This window comes from Trachypithecus francoisi, unplaced genomic scaffold (genome assembly GCF_009764315.1).
Source record: "Trachypithecus francoisi isolate TF-2019V2 unplaced genomic scaffold, Tfra_2.0 Lachesis_group20, whole genome shotgun sequence".
Taxonomy (NCBI): Eukaryota; Metazoa; Chordata; class Mammalia; order Primates; family Cercopithecidae; genus Trachypithecus; species Trachypithecus francoisi.
Genome location: NW_022681466.1, coordinates 39,916,447 through 39,934,109, shown reverse-complemented (window position 1 = coordinate 39,934,109; position 17,663 = coordinate 39,916,447). Strand labels below are relative to the sequence as shown.

Genomic DNA, 17,663 nt, shown 5'->3' with positions numbered 1-17,663 from the left:
TTTTCACACCAAGTACACCATGATAACTAAGGTCACACTTCCTATGGAACACACATGCGCACTCTACCAACAATATAAGTGAACAAAACAAACAACTTATATCATTAAAGTAAGAATAACTATAGTAAAAAAGGTAACTACTCAACTTTCACTTATGAGCTGGAAGAGATTAGATTCTGAAGCAAACTATTTACTGATGAATGTATTCTTCAATAAATACTATGTTTTCATTTATAGTGATATTGATTGCATATACGTAATATTTTCTTATAAATACAACCAGATTCTATTTAAATTAATTACTGCTTCTTAATCTTCCAAAGTGAAAATAAAATATGCCAAAAAAAACCTGTGTTAATAGGTCACACCACTTTTTTCCTCTTTTTTTTTTTAATGGAATTCTAAGATCATTCAAACAGCTTTGGTTATGATTACTAAAGAATTAAATAACATAATTTCATTTCCCATGCTTGAGCTCTAGTACAAATAAAAAGTTAGTGACTTATGATTCAAAAGTGCAGTTAGAAATTAATTTATAAACAACTGTATTCAAACAACCTAGGGCATGACATATTAGTTTGTAAAATGGCAAAACTAAACATTAATCCATATAACAATGAAAGCAAATGGTATAATAAACAACAATTTGATGATTCTTTATTGTTTTCTGAAGAAAAGGATTTTTATTCCCCCACATCCTATATTTAAGTACATTTCATGTTCATATACACTCAGAGGACCTTTCTATATCAACCTTAAATTTTCTTTGACACTTAAATGGTAGCAAAAGTTGTTAAATACCAGTCAAGTACATTTTGTTACAGAAATCATTTCAGTATTTCATGTTTATCTAATGTGTAGCTTCTATGAAATTACCTGCATCAAGCCAAAATTTTATTTTCATAAAGAACTGTCCACTGCATGACTAATCTGCCATGCAAAATATGCTAGAATTTTAACTGAACTAGATTTAATTTAAATTATATTATGTTATTTCATCATACTAGCTTTTAGAGGTACATATCAAAATCTACTCAGGTTGAAACAACACTTTACACACAAAACTTAAAAAAGGATGTCTTTCTCTTAATGTTTAAGAAATGAATAGTCAAAGATTTTTACATTCTTCCTTAATTTAAACAGTTTCTTCAAAAGACATAACCTCTAAATGTCAATGCACAGTTAAAGACTTTGGTATTTCCAAAGTTACTAAAATCTTTACAGACACCTTTTCTTAAGAATAATAAAGTATGATACAGATACATAATAAGCCTTAAAAAAAATACCTGAGAGGTCTTGCCTGGGGATTGCCTGCTTCTACATATGGATGTAAATAATCCTTTATGTAGAGATCAGCAGCACTATTAGAATGGGTGCAAATGAGAATCCTGCTGAAATAAATGGTGCAAATAAAAAGAATGATAAAACACAAAACTATTCAAGCAGTATAATACCGAAAAAAAAAAAGCAGTGGCCATCCTAACATTATACAATTCCCTCATCCTACTCAGTAATCCCTAGCACTATTCAGTGATACCTTTAGGAAATTATACTACTCTTTAAGTTAAAAAGGAAGTACCCCAAAATTATTTTTAAATCTATCATATAAAATATATATACATATATTTAAACCCAAGTCTTTTGGCTCTAACAGATATCACAATTCCATAGCAAACTTGTTCTGATGGCTATTTAAAAACTATTATAAAACTTACTGTCTATACTACCAATTTAAAAAACAGTATGTTTTAAGAGAATTCAGATTTTTAGTGCTCTGGGGTTTAGATTTATGGCTTTTCCTTTTCTTTTTCATGTTTAGGAGCTGAATGAAAACTGTCTTGCTAGCCCTCATTTTGCATTTAAAACAAGAACAGAGGTAGTACCCTACCAGGGAAATATGAGCACGCTTCCCACCCTCTCACCTAGTCTCCTGTTGCTGCAGAATATGCTTGACAGCCTGAGCTAGGGTGAACGTTTTGCCTGTCCCATAGGGTCCGATGATAAGTACAGGCGGCAGCTGGATTGCAAGTGGAGTGGTAATGGCCAGAACAGCCTCTTTCTGTTTTGCATTTAGTCGAGGATCCAACTGTTCATCCCATTGTCTATGGAAAATAAAAATGTATTTTAAACACATGCATCTTGTTAATAAATATAACACAACACACGAGTATCCTGAATTTCAGTGAACCATTAAAACCACTGAAATAGCACAGCATCTATAAAAACAAATGCTTATTCTAAAGCTACTTTTTAGAAAGTTACCCAACAGAGTCACTGTAGAGTGTTTTAACATGTAAACCAAAATTAATTTTATCTTGTCCTATTCTACATACAAAAAGATTTTGGTAACTTATCTAAGGAAATCACATACTTCGAATCTAGCTGCTGCCAGGTCTTTAAGTAGAAATGGCAATGTTTCAAACATGTAATTTCTCTCTGTTACAAAAAGCATCAGAAAACTTTTCACTGATATTAACGAAGTAGTAGCTTTTTTTAGCATAACAAATGCAATGCAAAAGGAAAACGATCTGAATTTCAAATTCTAATTATTTAAAAGATCTGCTGGCAAGGAAAAGAACAAACCTATACGTCCCTGGTTAAGAGATACTAATTTTTACGAAGATCTTAATGTAGAAAATATTAGGTCTTTTAAAAAGGCATAAAAAGCCAAACAAAATGAAATGTTTTTTAATATTTTTGCACACACACACAAATAATACACATATCATACTGGTCAGAGTAGAGAACACCTGTCACAGTCGCACAGATGGCTACTGTAATGAGATCTATCTTACTAGAGTCCCTTCTATGACTTGGCTAAGTTTCGAAGATTTAAATGGACAGCAGATGCTGAAACAGATCAAACTGGGTGGAGAATCAACAGCATTTTTTCTCACAACTACAGTTAAAATACTATACATCACAACAACTATGGTAAAAATGAGAGGGATGTGAATCAAAATAGTAAGGGTGTGTAAAGAAGCTCTTAGAAAATTTAAAATAAAAGGGCCTGCAAAATAATCCTGAAATAGAGGACAGAGTTTAGACAGGAAACTTCTCTCTGTGAGGCTATATCGTACTTAAATCAGAAGCTGGTTATTTTTGAAAAATCTTAACACTTTCCGTTTTCAAGAAATTATAACCTGGCCAGGCGTGGTGGCTCATACCTATAATCCCAGCATTTTGGGAGGCCAAGGTAGGAATGGCATTTGAGATCAGCAGTTCAAGACCACCCTGAGCAACATAGCAAGACCTCATCTCTACAAATATGTATAAAGTAACTGTTAAATTATGACATATAACCTCAAACCAACAAAATTCTCCTTAAAAAATATAAAACTTTAGAAAACAAATTTTGACCATGTAATCATGCCAATATTTCTTTTTCTGAAATTTGCCATTCGCTAAACCCCAAACATTTTATTTCAGAGTCCCTCAGCATTAACCGGCTTATTTATTCATAATTCTGCCAGTATCCAGCAATTTTCCATCTTCTATAAATGAGAAAACTGCTTTAGGTGATGGCTAAGTCCAGACCTACTGTATGTAGCACTGGGTGGAATGGTTACCCTAAAACCATCAGAGCAGCCTTCTCCCCTGCCTTCCTTTACTGCTGAGCCTAGTCAGCTATAATGCTCCATCTCCCAGCCTCCTGTGCTATAGACCCAATTCTGGTCAATTAGATGGGGGAGGAAGTCCTCAGAAGGACTTCTATACACAATAAAATAAAAACAAAGCCTCACTTATTTTATATATATATATAAATATATATATATATATATGTTTTTTTTTTTTTTTAAACTAAAAAAAGCCCTTCTTGCTCATCACTTCCTTCCTCAGCTGACCAGAAAAAGCTTATGGTAAATAAACTACAGCAATCATCTTATATTTTGCATGAGGCAAAATGCATCAGGAAGAAAACAAACATGCCCTACGTGGTAGAAAGGAGGGGGAGGTGTCTGTCCTTGATGGCCCTGCAGAGCTCCTGCACAGTCCTGGACCATGTATCTCTAGGCTGATAACTCCACCTTTTAAAGTCACAATCAGTTCAGTAAACTGCTAACTGAATCTATACCTGACTACTATGATTCTATGATACCTGTCCCCAATGGTTCCTTTATCTGTGCATGAAGATAATGGCATTTGCATCAGATGGTTATTTTAAAGATCAAGTGAGATAATACATGTAAAGCTGTTTAGAAAAATAATTGGGCAACAAAAGTTCAATTAAAGTTAGCTTCTGTTACTACAATATTTTCTAGAGATTACGGAAAAATGAGATATTACTTGACTAGTACACACTTTTAAAGCAAAAAGTTCTTAAAATACCCTCTCATCTTTCAAATCTGGGGACTTTCATGAACTTAAGAATGAGTTAGATATCACGATGAACATTTATAGAAAGCCAATGAATGGAACAAATTGTATTTATTTATCGAACTGCCCACTTAAGGGAAAGAAGATTTGTAATATACATGCTAAGAGGAACCTCTGATTTTCAAAATTTAAAACAATATAAAATCTCATTTATTCTGAATGAAATACTTTATTTCATTCCCAGAGCTAAACTAATTCAAAGTCCTTTCTTTCCCTGACCTAATGTACTTATAACTAATTTACAGACTACATGCTCAAGAACAATTTCTCAATTTCATTTATCTATCTATATTCTACACTAGTCCAGAAAATATATTCTGGCACAATTGTTGCTCAATGCAACCTCAAACTATTAGGCTCAAGCAATATTCCCACCTCAGCCTCCTACCTAGCTGAGACTACAGGCGTGTGCCACCACACCCAGGTAATTTTAATTTTACTTATTTCTTTATTTATGTATAGAGATGAGGGTCTCACTATATTGCTAAGGCTGGACTCTAACTCCTGAGCTTAAGCAATCCTCCCACCTCGGCCTCCCAAAGTGCTAGGATTACAGATGTGAGCCCATGACCACAACTCAGTATGTTCCTAGACCCAGATACCTTTTACTGCTATTTAAATTACAGTGGTATAAAAATATTTTCTTGCTTGAAAGTTTGCTTACTTTTGCAGCTAAAACTTACAGTCAGTAGTATTTAAATATACTATGTTATACACAATATAATTTTCAGAAGTGAGCATATCCAGTAAAAGTGCCTACAAGCTTACTGGTATGGCCTCACAATTGAAACTTTTCTTCTTTAAACCTGAAATTCTTATTAACTTAAATGTGCTGAATATGAATAATGTATAAAACCCTGTGGGTATTCAAAGAAAAATAAGACATGGTCTCTTTCTGTACAAAGTTCAGAGTTTACCAAGAAAAACAGTCTAGAAATGTACATGAATTGACAAATTTAGAGAAATTATGCTTTAAAGCACAAAACCGAACCTAGTACATATCAGGCACTCAATAAATAGTTGTTAAAATACTGACATGAAAGGGTCAGGTTCATCTGCTGACCCTTTAATCCAGAGCATATGAGCTGGACTAAATATTAAAGGACAGAGAGCTCTTCAGTGAACTAACATTGGGCAAAGATTATATGCGAGAGAGAAGAGCACTTAAAGAGGCGGCAAGGCTGCAGGAAAGGGGAAATGAGGAGTTGTCTGATGGGTGTATAGCATCAGTTTTGCAAGACAAAAAAGTTCTGGAGATTGCACAACAATGTAAATATATTTAACATTATGGAACTGTACACTTAAAATGGTAAAGAGGGTACATTTTACGTTATGTGGATTTTACCACAATTAAAAACTTTTTAAGAAGAATAACAGAAAGATGAGGCAAATAAGTACACGGCAGATTAAACAAACTTCAAGGTAATTCAATATTACTAAAACATGGGGATTTAGAGGGAGAAAAGGAGTGTCAAGCAGAAAAAAATAAAAGAAATCTGAAAGGATACTGCAGGAAAGCACAGTCAACGAGGCCATACACGGGCGCTTTGGCTTAGACTGCTCACCCTTTATCTACATATCAAGGAGAAACCATCAGAGATTTGTGAGCAGTAAAATGACATGATTATTTTAGAAAACTAACTCCAGGAGAAATATTTGGGATGAGCCAGAAAACACAGCCACAGACGGCAAAGCTACTGAAATACTCCAGGTCTAAAAGCAGCACTGGCTCTGAGAAAGAAAAGAAAAGGAAGCATGAAGAGGAGCTGAATCCAAAGAGAACTGAGGAGATGTCACTGGATTTTTACAATTAGTAGATCACCAATCACTTTCAGGATAGTACACAAGAGGAAAACAGAGGTTACAGAGTGAGTCAGAAAGAATACTGGAAATACACAGACGATTCCCTCTCAAGAATTTTGGCAGTAAAAAGAACAGAGGGGGACAGCACAGTAAGAGTAAGCAAAACAAGGGAGAAATAACTGAGGCTTTGTGTTGTAAGGCATATTTCGTGTTGTTCTGCTTTTACGACCGTAAGAAATGGAACGTGAGGGAAGTGATATATGCCACTTCTAGGCCTGGCCCATAAAAGCTTCCCACACGACCCTTTGTGCTCACTCTTCCCCCGTCGGCCAGCTGAATGTCAACACCCAGGGTGACCCTGGAAACCACTCACTGAAGATCCCAGAGGCTCCATCAGTCATGGAAAGGGCCACCCTACCATGAGTAAACTGAAAGTGATAAATAAACTTCTCTTTTGTAGAGCCACTGAGATTAAAAAAAGAAAAAAAGGTGTTGTGAGTTGAGCATGGGCAGGCACTAAGGGCATAAAACCCAGTGAAGAGATGAAAAGGCAGATACAGGCATACAGCTCTCAGTCATCCATGCTTATAAGAAAATGGAAGTACCTTCTTCAATTGCATGTAAAGGCATCCCAAAAAAATTTAGGCAGAACAATATTTATATGACCATTAACTGGAGAGAAGTTTCTGAAGCAGTTTCTTCTATCGTACTTCGTCCATTTTGCTCATTTATAAAAATCTCTCCTATCTTTAAAAAGTATTTTAAATTAGGACAGGTGCAGTAGCTCACATCCCAGAACTTTGGGAAGCCAAGGCAGGAAGGTCACTTGAGGCCAGATTTCAAGACCAGCATGGACAAGACAGCAAGACCCCTGCCTACAAAAAAAATTTTTTTAATCAGCCAGACACAGTGGTATGTGTCTAAAATCCTAGTCACTCAGAGGCTGAGGCAGGAGAGTTGCTTGAGCCCAGGAGTGCAAGGCTGTAGTGAGCAATGATCATGCCACTACACTTCAGCCTGGGTGACAGAGCAAGATCCCAACTCTAAATAAATAAAAATTATTTTAAATTAACTACTGGAACCACTTCAGAAAGGCCCTAATTTCCCCATTCAACTTCTACTTGGAAATATTCCTAAATTGCTTGGCATCCTATCAAATTAAGACTGTTGAGAAAAGCAGTGGAATTCATTTAGACTCCAAGAAAAAGTAAATAGATGATGAACCTCAAATGTTTCATTTTAAGTGTTCTTTTACTCTCCTTTCTAAACTAATGTCTCCTGAAAAGCAAAGGCAAACTTTCTTATAAAAGTATGCTTGAGTTATCTTGTACAGATATTCAATTTAATATTAACCTTCCTTTAATAAGACAACACCTTAGTGTACCTGTTAGGACTCCACGGTATGGTGGGAGTCATACTGATGTCTGGAAACAAAACCCCATTGTCCTTGATCCTGTCTAGTGCATAGTGCATTTCACAGAGGGGTAATCGATTTAATTGAAACTGAAGTTCAACCTGAAACACAAAATGAATTTTTTTAAAAACCGCATGAAAGCAAACATCAATGCTGGCAGCTCGCTAGAATACTTTGGGAGGAATCTGTTTGGGACAATAAGTGCAGAGATTCTTTTAAAGTATAATCATAGTCTAACCATAATTATGATGAATATTTGCTTTGTTCATTTATAACCAGGCACTGTAACAAGTACTTTACTATGGATTATCTCATTTAATAGTACCAATGATATATACTATTATTAACATCATTTTACATATTAAGAAACAGACATATTTATAAGTTACCTAATCTCTAGATAACGGCTACTTGACTCTACCATTCGCATGAAAATACATTAGCAAAAAATCAGAACATGTGAAGTATGTGGTCGTGAGACAGGATTAGTCCTATGACACTCTATCAATTTACAATGAATAAATAATATTCACCAAGTTTTATGTTTAAAAAAAGATTAATCTTCCAGTTAAATATGGCAGACTGAAGACATAATTCACCTAAAACCCCATAAAGATAGAGAGAACAGGAACAGATACAACTGCAGATGAGAGATGTCCCAGGGGGTAGCTTAATTTCTTTTCATCTTTTCTTCCATTACTGATTTAAAACTCTAATCAGAAAGCTCAACCTTGTATAACACTAGAACATTCTAAATGTTACTTAAATTTAAAAGAATCACTTTTCTCTGGGAGTTGCTACAGGTCCAATTCTCAACCCACCACCATAGACTTCAAAGTCAGCTTTGCTTTAGTTTATGGCAGAAGAAAAACTAACCCAGAGGAAGACTATGAGCTGATAATGAGGCTACAGACCACTATGGTTAAACTGCAACCTTGAAACATACCTGTGTGTCACAGTCAGGCCGAAGATTAAGTTCTTCACAGCATTCCCTAGATAGCCTTAAAAATATATATTCCTTTGTTTTTTCTTCAATAGTAGCTTCATAAACCTTCTCTTTGGTTCCCTGGGTCTGTCCTAACTTCTGTTTAGGGACTGGTAACAAATAAACAGCATTGACTTTGGTCATCACCAGTCGTCCAGCCAAAGTATCTTCAGAAAGTGTTTCAGTAAGCTTAAAGCGACCAAAAAGTTGTCCATTCTGAGCATACTTTGCACCTCCAGAAACGCCAGTGAGCATGAAGCTTGCTAGAATCTGCAATTGCACTTTAAGGTTGAACCTAAACCAGAAGTAGAAAACTAGTTTGAATATTTTACATACAAAATATATAAAAACTAGAATAGTGAAACTAAATCAAATATAAACATAACAAAAATTAAACCATTATATCACTTCCACTTCATTGAGCTAAAAACTATTTTTCTGCCTTTAATACAAGCTGGAAACAACAACACTTTTTTTTTGAGACGGAGTCTCACTCTATCGCCCAGTCTGGAGTACAGTGGCATGATCTTGGCTCACTGCAACCTTTGCCTCCCGAGTTCAAGAATTCTCCTGCCTCAGCCTCCCAAGTAGCTGGGATTACATGCGCCCACCATGCCCAGCTAATTTTTGTATTTTTAGTAGAGACAGGGTTTCGACATGTTGGCCAGGCTAGTCTTAAGCTCTTGATCTCAGGTGATCCACCCACCTCAGCCTCCGAAAGTGCTGGGAGATTACAAAGGTGAGCCACCGTGAATGTCCAACAAAACTTTTTTTAAAGTGAATAAACTCCCATGTAAGTTACATAAAGATACATACTAACTTGTGTTGAAGAATATGCACATTCAAAAAACACCAGAGTATTTAAAATGAAACTAAATGTCATTTTTGAAAGTAACATGAAATATTATATACTAATATAAAAGTCTGTTTGAACACACCATTGGGACAATAAAGACTTTAAAATCACCTGGAACCAGAAGGAAACACATTGCACTGAAAATTACAATGGACTTTAAACCAGTTGCTTTCCAAGTAGAGCTTATCAACAGATTCAAACCATAAAATATCTCTTTCAATAATGTTAATGGACATTTAAAATAAACTTTCATTCAGGGCTACATGGAGGCAGGTCTCATGCAGGAATTATGGAAAGAGAAGTTAAGGCCTATCTTATCAGACAATGGTTGGTATACTCCCTCACACTTCCATGTTTGCACGTGAGTATGAGAGAGTATGTGTGTGAAGGCAGCACAGAGAATCAAGATTAATTTACACAGTCAAGAAATATGGAGCCGGACATGGTGGCTCACGCCTGTAATCCTAGCACTATGGGAGGCTGAGGTGGGCAGATCACCTGAGGTTGGGAGTTGAAGACCAGCCTGGCCAACATGGTGAAACCCTGCATCTACTAAAAATAAAAAAATTAGCCAGGTGTGGTGGCAGGCACCTGTAATCCCAGCTACTTGGGAGGCTTAGGCAGGAAAAACGCTTGAACCCAGGAGGCGGGGGTGGAGTGAGCCAATATCACGCCATTGCACTCCAGCCTAGGCAACAAAGTGAGATTCTGTCCCCAAATTAAAAAAAAAAAAAAGAGAGAAATATGAAGTGAAAGAAAGATGTAAACTAATTAACAGTTCTCCTTTGCTGTTCTGAAATGGTGCTGTAAGAGGTAAGACAAGATGGTAAGAAATGGTGGCAACATTTTCTCCTTTCTCTTAGGTTTGTCTTAGTCTATTTAGTGTTGCTGTAACAGAATACCTGAGACTGGGTAATTTATAAAGAACAGAGATTAATTTCTTACAGTTCTGGAGACTAGAAAGTCTAAGATCAAGGGGCTGGCATATGGTGATGGTCTTCAGGCTGCATCATCCCATGGTGGAAGGCAGAAGGGCACGAGAGTGTAAGCAAAAGCAATGGCAAGAGAGGACTGAATTCACTCTTCTAACAGCCCACTCTCATGATAAGGAGCCCACTCCTGTATAATCACATTACCCACTCATGAGGGTAGAATCCTCATGGCCTAATCACCTCTTAAGAGTTCCACCTCTTAATACTGTCCCCATGGCAATTACGTTTCAACATTAGTTTTGAAGGGGACATTCAAACCACAGCATTCTGCCCATAGCCTCCAAATGCATGTTCTTCTCACATACAAAATACATGCATTTCATCCCAACAGCACCTAAAAGTTTTAACTCTTTCCAGGATCAACTCAAAAGTCCAAGCCCAGAGTCTCAACTAAATCAGATACAGATAAGACTCAAGGCACAATTAATCCTGATTCAAATTCCTCTCAGGAGGAATTTGTCTGTGAAATTAATGAGTTACATGCTTCCAAAATACAATGGTGGGACAGGCACAGGATAAACATTCCCATTCCCAAAGGGAAAACTACGTAAGAAGAAAGGAGTAAGTGGTTCCAAGTAAGTCCAAAATCCAAAAGGGCAAACAACATTGTCTTTTTTCTTTTTTGTTTTTTGAGACGGAGTTTCACTCTTGTTGCACAGGCTGGAGTGCAATGGCGTGATCTCGGCTCACTGTACCCTCCGCCTCCCAGGTTCAAGCAATTCTCTTGCCTCAGCCTCCTGAGTAGCTGGGATTACAGGCATGTACCACCATGCCCAGCTAATTCTGTATTTTCAGTAGAGACCGAGTTTCTCCATGTTGAGGCTGGTCTCGAACTCCTGACCTCAGGTGATTCACCCGCCTCGGCCTCCCAAAATGCTGGGATTACAGGCATGAGCCACCGTGCCTGGCCTACATGAAGTCTTAAAGCTGAAGAATAATCTTTGCTTCCACATCCCACATCCTGGCACACTGGAACAGCAGTTGGGCTCCCAAGGCCTCAGGCAGCCCTGCTTCTATGGCTTTGCTGCGCTCAGTCCCCCCAGAAGCCCTCACAGATTGAAAGTCTTGTATCTGTAGCTTTTCCAGGCGAGAGCTGCATAATGCTGACCCTTCAGTTCTGGAGTCTCGGGATCTAGCCCACTCCCAGGGCTCCATTAAGCACTGTCCTAGTAGGGGCTCTGCACAGTGGCTCCACCTCTGCAACAAGTCTGCCTGGGCCCTCAGGTTGTCCAATACATCCTTTGAAGTCTATGTGGAGTGACCATTCTGGCCAACCTGGTGAAACCACATCTCTACTAAAAATACAAAAGTTAGCTGGGCGTGGTGGCACACGCCTGTAGTCCCAGCTACTCGGGAGGCTGAGGCAAAAGAATTGCCTGAACCCAGGTGGCGGAGGCTGCAGTGAGCTGAGATCGTGCCACTGCACTACAGCCTGGGTGATGGAGCGAGATTCTGTCTCAAAAAAAAAAAAAAAACCAGGAGACCATGTGTGGGGGCTCACACCTGTAATCCCAGCACTTTGGGAAGCCGAGGCAGGAGGATCACTTGAGGTCAGGAGTTCAAGACCAGCCTAGCCAACATGGTGAAAACTCGTCTCTACTAAAAACACAAAAATTAGCTGGGCATGGTGGCCCAGCCTGTAGTTCCTAACTACTCAGGAGGCTGAGATAGGAGAATCACTTGAACCCAGGAGGTGGAGGCTGCAGTGACCTGAGATAGCGCCACTGCACTCCAGCCTTGGCGACAGAGTGAGACTCCACCTCAAAAAGAAAAAGAAAAAAAAAGAACCCTTACTTTATTCATGTTTTCTTAAATGAAATTAAAATTTTACTTTCCTTTTACTACCCATATAATATGCAGAGTTTAGGGGTCATTAAAACTTTCTTAGAGGGAGGAGATTACTTCAGAGTGCAAGAAATTCTTGATTCACAAAGGACCTCTTTTTGCTAAGATGATGTACATGATGTACAGTTTTCTTATCTTTTTTTTTTTTTTCACTATACAATCAATGTCTTCTTCCTTTGAACTCCCTCTTCCACGGACTTCTGTATGGTAACGCTCTCCTAGTTTTCTTCCTACCTCTCCTAGCTGCTCTCCATCTCCCATCTAAGCACCAACTACTTTCTATAAGCTCCACCCTGCCTTCCTTCTACTCTGTAAGTTCTTGCTAGGTCACCCTCTCCCAGATCTCCCAGCTCAGGGCTGTAAATCCAACTGTCAAATGGACACTCTTGTTTATATGCCCTTTAAACTCAGTATATGCAAAACTGACTATCTGACCTCCCCAGTGTGACCCAACCCAATCTTCCCATGTATTAACCACTTAGAAAATGGCACTATCATCCACATAGGTATCCAAGCCAAAAATCAAGTCATCCTTGACCCTGCCTCTCTCACCAACCTTCATTCACACAACACAGAATCACTATGCCCTGTTAGTTCCCCATGGCCCTGTTAGTTCCCCTCCTTCCTAATTCATCTGCATCCTAACATTTTTAACTTGAATTATTATAACAGACATCTAACCCGACTTCCTGTCTCAAATCTGTTCTCCACACCCCTATCAGAGGATCTCTGAAAAATGCAAATCTGGTAAGTAGCTTTCTATAGCTGAAGACAGAGTTTCTCTCTCATCTAACCTGTCCCCACCAGGCAAGCACCCTCCATTGCAACTACAATAAACAACTGGCAGCTCCCCAAAACTCTATGCTCTTATTCTCATATCCTGTTTCCTTTAACCAAATACTTTTGTCCTACTTCTTTTTTTTTTTTTTTGAAACGGAGTTTCACTCTTGTTGCCCCGGCTAGAGTTCAATGGCCCCATCTCGGCTCACTGCAACCTCCACCTCCTGGGTTCAAGCGATTCTCCTGCTTCAGCCTCCCAAGTAGCTGGGATTACAGGTGCCCACCAGCAGACCAGGCTAATTTTTTGTATTTTTAGTAGAGACAGGGTTTCACCATCTTGGCCAGGCTAATCTCGAACTCCTGAACTCAAGTGATCCACCCACCTCGGCCTCCAAAGTGCTGGGATTACAGGTGTGAGTCACCACGCCCAGCCTTGTCCTACTTCTAAACCTGACGAATCCTTACCTGTTTCTCAAAGTTCGACTTACATTCCACCTGCTCTAGAAAGCAGATGTGAGCCCTTCCTTGACTTGACTACCCTCCTTTTCTCCACTAAGGTGGAAAAGTGCCTCTTCCACGGGGCCCCTGTGCATTCCTCCAGTGCAGTGCTGATCATATTTTATCATAACCCTGCCCCTGTGCATTCCTCCAGTGCGGTGCTGATCATATTTTATCATAACCCTGCCCCTGTGCATTCCTCCAGTGCGGTGCTGATCATATTTTACTATAACCCTGCCCCTGTGCATTCCTCCAGTGCGGTGCTGATCATATTTTACTATAACCCTGCCCCTGTGCATTCCTCCAGTGCGGTGCTGATCATATTTTATTATAACCCTGAATTTACGGGTCTCTCCCCCACTGGATTACAAACTTTCAGGGGACAAGGAAACATACTTTGCTTGCCTTAGAATCAGCAGTGACTAGCATAGAACCTAACACCTTCAATATTCAATAAATTTTTTTCACTGAATTAATTTTATGTTTTTCTAATAATCTGATTTTTTTCCCAAGCACCATATTCCCACTTCAGCCACTTTATATTATTTCCTAACATATTCTTGAAATCCTGTCATATATTTCTCAACTATCTTAAGCCATATATATTTTTTAATAGTTTTTTGTTTTGTTTTTTGAGACAAGGTCTCACTGTCACCCAGGCTCGAGTGCAGTAGCACAATCTTGACTCACTGCAGCCTTGACCTCCTGGGCTCACGCAATCCTCCCACCTCAACCTCCTGAGTAGCAGGGACCATGGGTGCACACCATCACACCCAGCTGATTTGTGTATTTTTTGTAGAGATGGGGTCTCGCCATGTTGCCGAGGCTGGTCTCAAACTCCTGGGCTCAAAAGACCTGCCCTCCTAGAACTCCCAAAGTGCTAAGATTACAGATGTGAGCCACCGCACCCAGGTCTTAAGCCATATATTAAAGTTTCACTCATGTCTATTTGAGAATCGCCATCCCAAAACACTTGATCACAATTTAGCAGGCATGAAAAGTTAATCTCACAGTTTAGAGCAACAAGAGAATCCTCTTGTGACACTGGTTGTGTCTTGTAACAAAATTCTTGAGGTAGAGGCACTAGAAGTGCTAAGAAATAAAATAAAAGTCTTAAGAAATGCAGCTTTTCCCATAGAAAATTCATCACATGTTCAAGACGCAGACATTATAGACTTTCTAGTAGAGGTTATAGCTACTAACAATTAATTTGTATATAAGATTAACAGGCTAAAACTAAGATTATGTTAGTAATCTTAAATATTAAAATATGTGGCCGGGCGCGGTGGCTCAAGCCTGTAATCCCAGCACTTTGGGAGGCCGAGACGGGCGGATCACGAGGTCAGGAGATCGAGACCATCCTGGCTAACACGGTGAAACCCCGTCTCTACTAAAAATACAAAAAAACTAGCCGGGCGAGGTGGCGGGCGCCTGTAGTCCCAGCTACTCGGGAGGCTGAGGCAGGAGAATGGTGGGAACCCGGGAGGCGGAGCTTGCAGTGAGCTGAGATCCGGCCACTGCACTCTAGCCCGGTCAACAGAGCAAGACTCCGTCTCAAAAAAAAAAAATAAATAAAATAAAATAAAATAAAATATGTACTTTTTGAAATTTAATAACTCAGAAATACCTAAACTAGAAAATATATCCTACAATTAACAAAGATATTTCTTAATAAGAAGAAAAACCCTCTTTTCATTGTTGCATGCTACATTTTAAAATCAACCTTAAAGTTTACATAATCCCTAACCTTTTAGGGAATGGCAGAATTACAGTCAATTGAATACTCAATAGACTTAAAAAGATACTTCTAGGCTAATGAGAAATATGGCTCTATCAACCTTAGCAACAATTCTATCTCTTGAGTGCAACTTTTCAAAAATTTCAAACCTACAGTGTTTTCATTTCATGTGATTTCTGACTATATGAACAATAAAAATCAACCAAAGTAATAAAACAATCCCTGAGTTTACTAAAGCAGAGCAACAGAACAGAGGTATCACCAACAGAAGCAGCACCCATCTAAACGATGAAATGTGCACCCCACGCTAGGCCTGTCATGTCAGCTGTTAGCATTGAGAAGCCAGGCACGATGACCTGATGAGGCATGCACAGTTTAATGGACACAATAGCTTCAGCTAAAGTACATTTCTTTTGAAAATGCACCTCTTAAAAATCAAACAGATTTCACTTCAAAGTAGAATCATTATTGAACACACACCAACATGTGACTGAGTATAATAGAAGTAAAACAAACAAATCTCAAAAGAAAAGCATTTTCTAAAACTTAAATGAAATGAAATGTAGTATTATCTTTACCACTTACACACATCTCACACTAAAACAACCTAAGAAGAAATTTCTGGACTGCTTTGAAAAAAATCATCCCCTAAAAAAAAAAAAAAAAAAAAAACTAGATTATTAAATCCAGCCTCAAACCAAAACGTATTTTACCTAATCTTGGGAGCCTTTTTTCAATCTACTTTCTAGAAAGAAATGCTAAAATGACCATGTAAAAGGCATAGTCTGATGGGATCTTGCTCTGTCGCCCAGGTAGGAGGGCAGTGATGCGATCACAGCTCACTGCAACCTCAAATTCATGGGTTCAAGTGATCCTCTTGCCTCAGTGTCTTGCAACCCTTATCATCAAAACGTAAGAAACTAGTATGAAGCTCCTTGATACTACTTTCATGATTACAAATATTCTGCTTTGGCCTGGTGCGGTAGCTCGCACCTGTAATCTCAGCACTTTGGGAGGCTGAGGCAGGTGGATCACCTGAGGTCAGGAGTTCAAGACCAGCCTGGCCAACATGGTGAAACCTCATCTCTACCAAAAATGCAAAATTAGCTGGGCATGGTGGCACTCGCCTGTAATCCCAGCTACTCAGAAGGCTGAGGCAGGAGAATTGCTTGAAACCAGGAGGCAGAGGTTCTGGTGAGCGAGATTGCACCATTGCACTCCAGCCTGGGCAAATAACAGCGAAACTCCATTTAAAAAAAAGAAAAGAAAAAGAAAGAAAAGAAAAGAAAAAAGGAAATATTCTGCTTAAACTGTCAAAGTTCACAGAAGACTGATACATTCTCGGGACCTTGGGAAATATCCTACTAATTGTGTGGCACATCTGATCACAATGTCACAAAGAGGCAAACTTCAGTGTGTTCAGAACACACTTATTACTGTCAATACATACCCAAGTCATTTAGAGAGATGAGTCAATATAGGCATACCATTGTCTCCTACCTCTAAATTGGGTTTCAAACCACAACAAAACATTCTTCATGATTCTAATGGTGACTTGGGTTTGCTCTGATGACTGGTATTGATCGAACAGACAAGCAAAACGGCCCCGTCAGACACACTAGAGCACAGCCCAAAGGCCAAAGCCAACCTTCAGACTGTTTCTGTATAGCCCTTAACTGACAGTGGATTTTAGAAAAAACAAAAAGAGAAGAAGAAATGCAACCAGGCCTGTATGAAATTCTCAAAGCCTAAAATATTTATTAGCTGACCCTCTACAGAAAAAGTTACTGAGCCCTGCACTACACCATAGCTTAGCAGCTACACAGAGACCTCCCCCAAAATTTTTAAAAATATATCTTAGTTATGTTATTTATACTTAAAGAATTAACAATCAAAGGTAAATTAAATTCAAGGCAACATTAAAATGCATATAAATATTAAGTTTAAAGAGTAAGGAGAAAACAAAATACTCTTTTAAGCAACAGAAGTCTGTCACAGACTTTTGAAAATCTTCACAATCTATGTCTACTTGCTTACAGATGCATTTTGAGAACTCTAATTACTATTGGATCTGTTTCTTTGTATGTGTACCAATTATGCACTGCACTTCACTAACATTTACAGGCCTGCCAAATTCAGAAATTTAATTTACCAGCCTTCATATCCAGGGTTACGTTTAGGTGAGAGTATCACCAGAAATTCCAGAATTCTCTAGCACAGTAACTACTTGTCACATTTTAGGCAGGTCGCAATAAATTATCATTTATATCTTGAAGATCCTTCAAAACTCTTGTGTAGTTGTGTACAGAACACATCAATAGTGATCCGGCTGATTTACATTCAGTTTGTAAATATCCCTATTTGAGTCAATAAAT

The 17,663-nt window shown here is 38.5% G+C and overlaps 1 protein-coding gene across 6 annotated transcripts in view; it reads right to left on the bottom strand.

Moving 5' to 3' along the window:
• HELZ (helicase with zinc finger) overlaps positions 1 to 17,663 on the bottom strand; it is a 194,101-nt gene that overhangs the window by 88,977 nt on the left and 87,461 nt on the right. For 5 of the 6 annotated variants that reach the window (XM_033183899.1, XM_033183898.1, XM_033183900.1 and 2 more), the window contains 4 exons: positions 8,541 to 8,874; positions 7,565 to 7,695; positions 1,923 to 2,102; positions 1,287 to 1,391 (listed from right to left, as the gene is read on the bottom strand). In XM_033183899.1, the coding sequence (XP_033039790.1) occupies positions 1,287 to 1,391; positions 1,923 to 2,102; positions 7,565 to 7,695; positions 8,541 to 8,874 (750 nt within the window). The remainder of the gene's footprint in view (positions 1 to 1,286; positions 1,392 to 1,922; positions 2,103 to 7,564; positions 7,696 to 8,540; positions 8,875 to 17,663) is intronic. The other variant, XM_033183902.1, reaches the window with a different exon arrangement.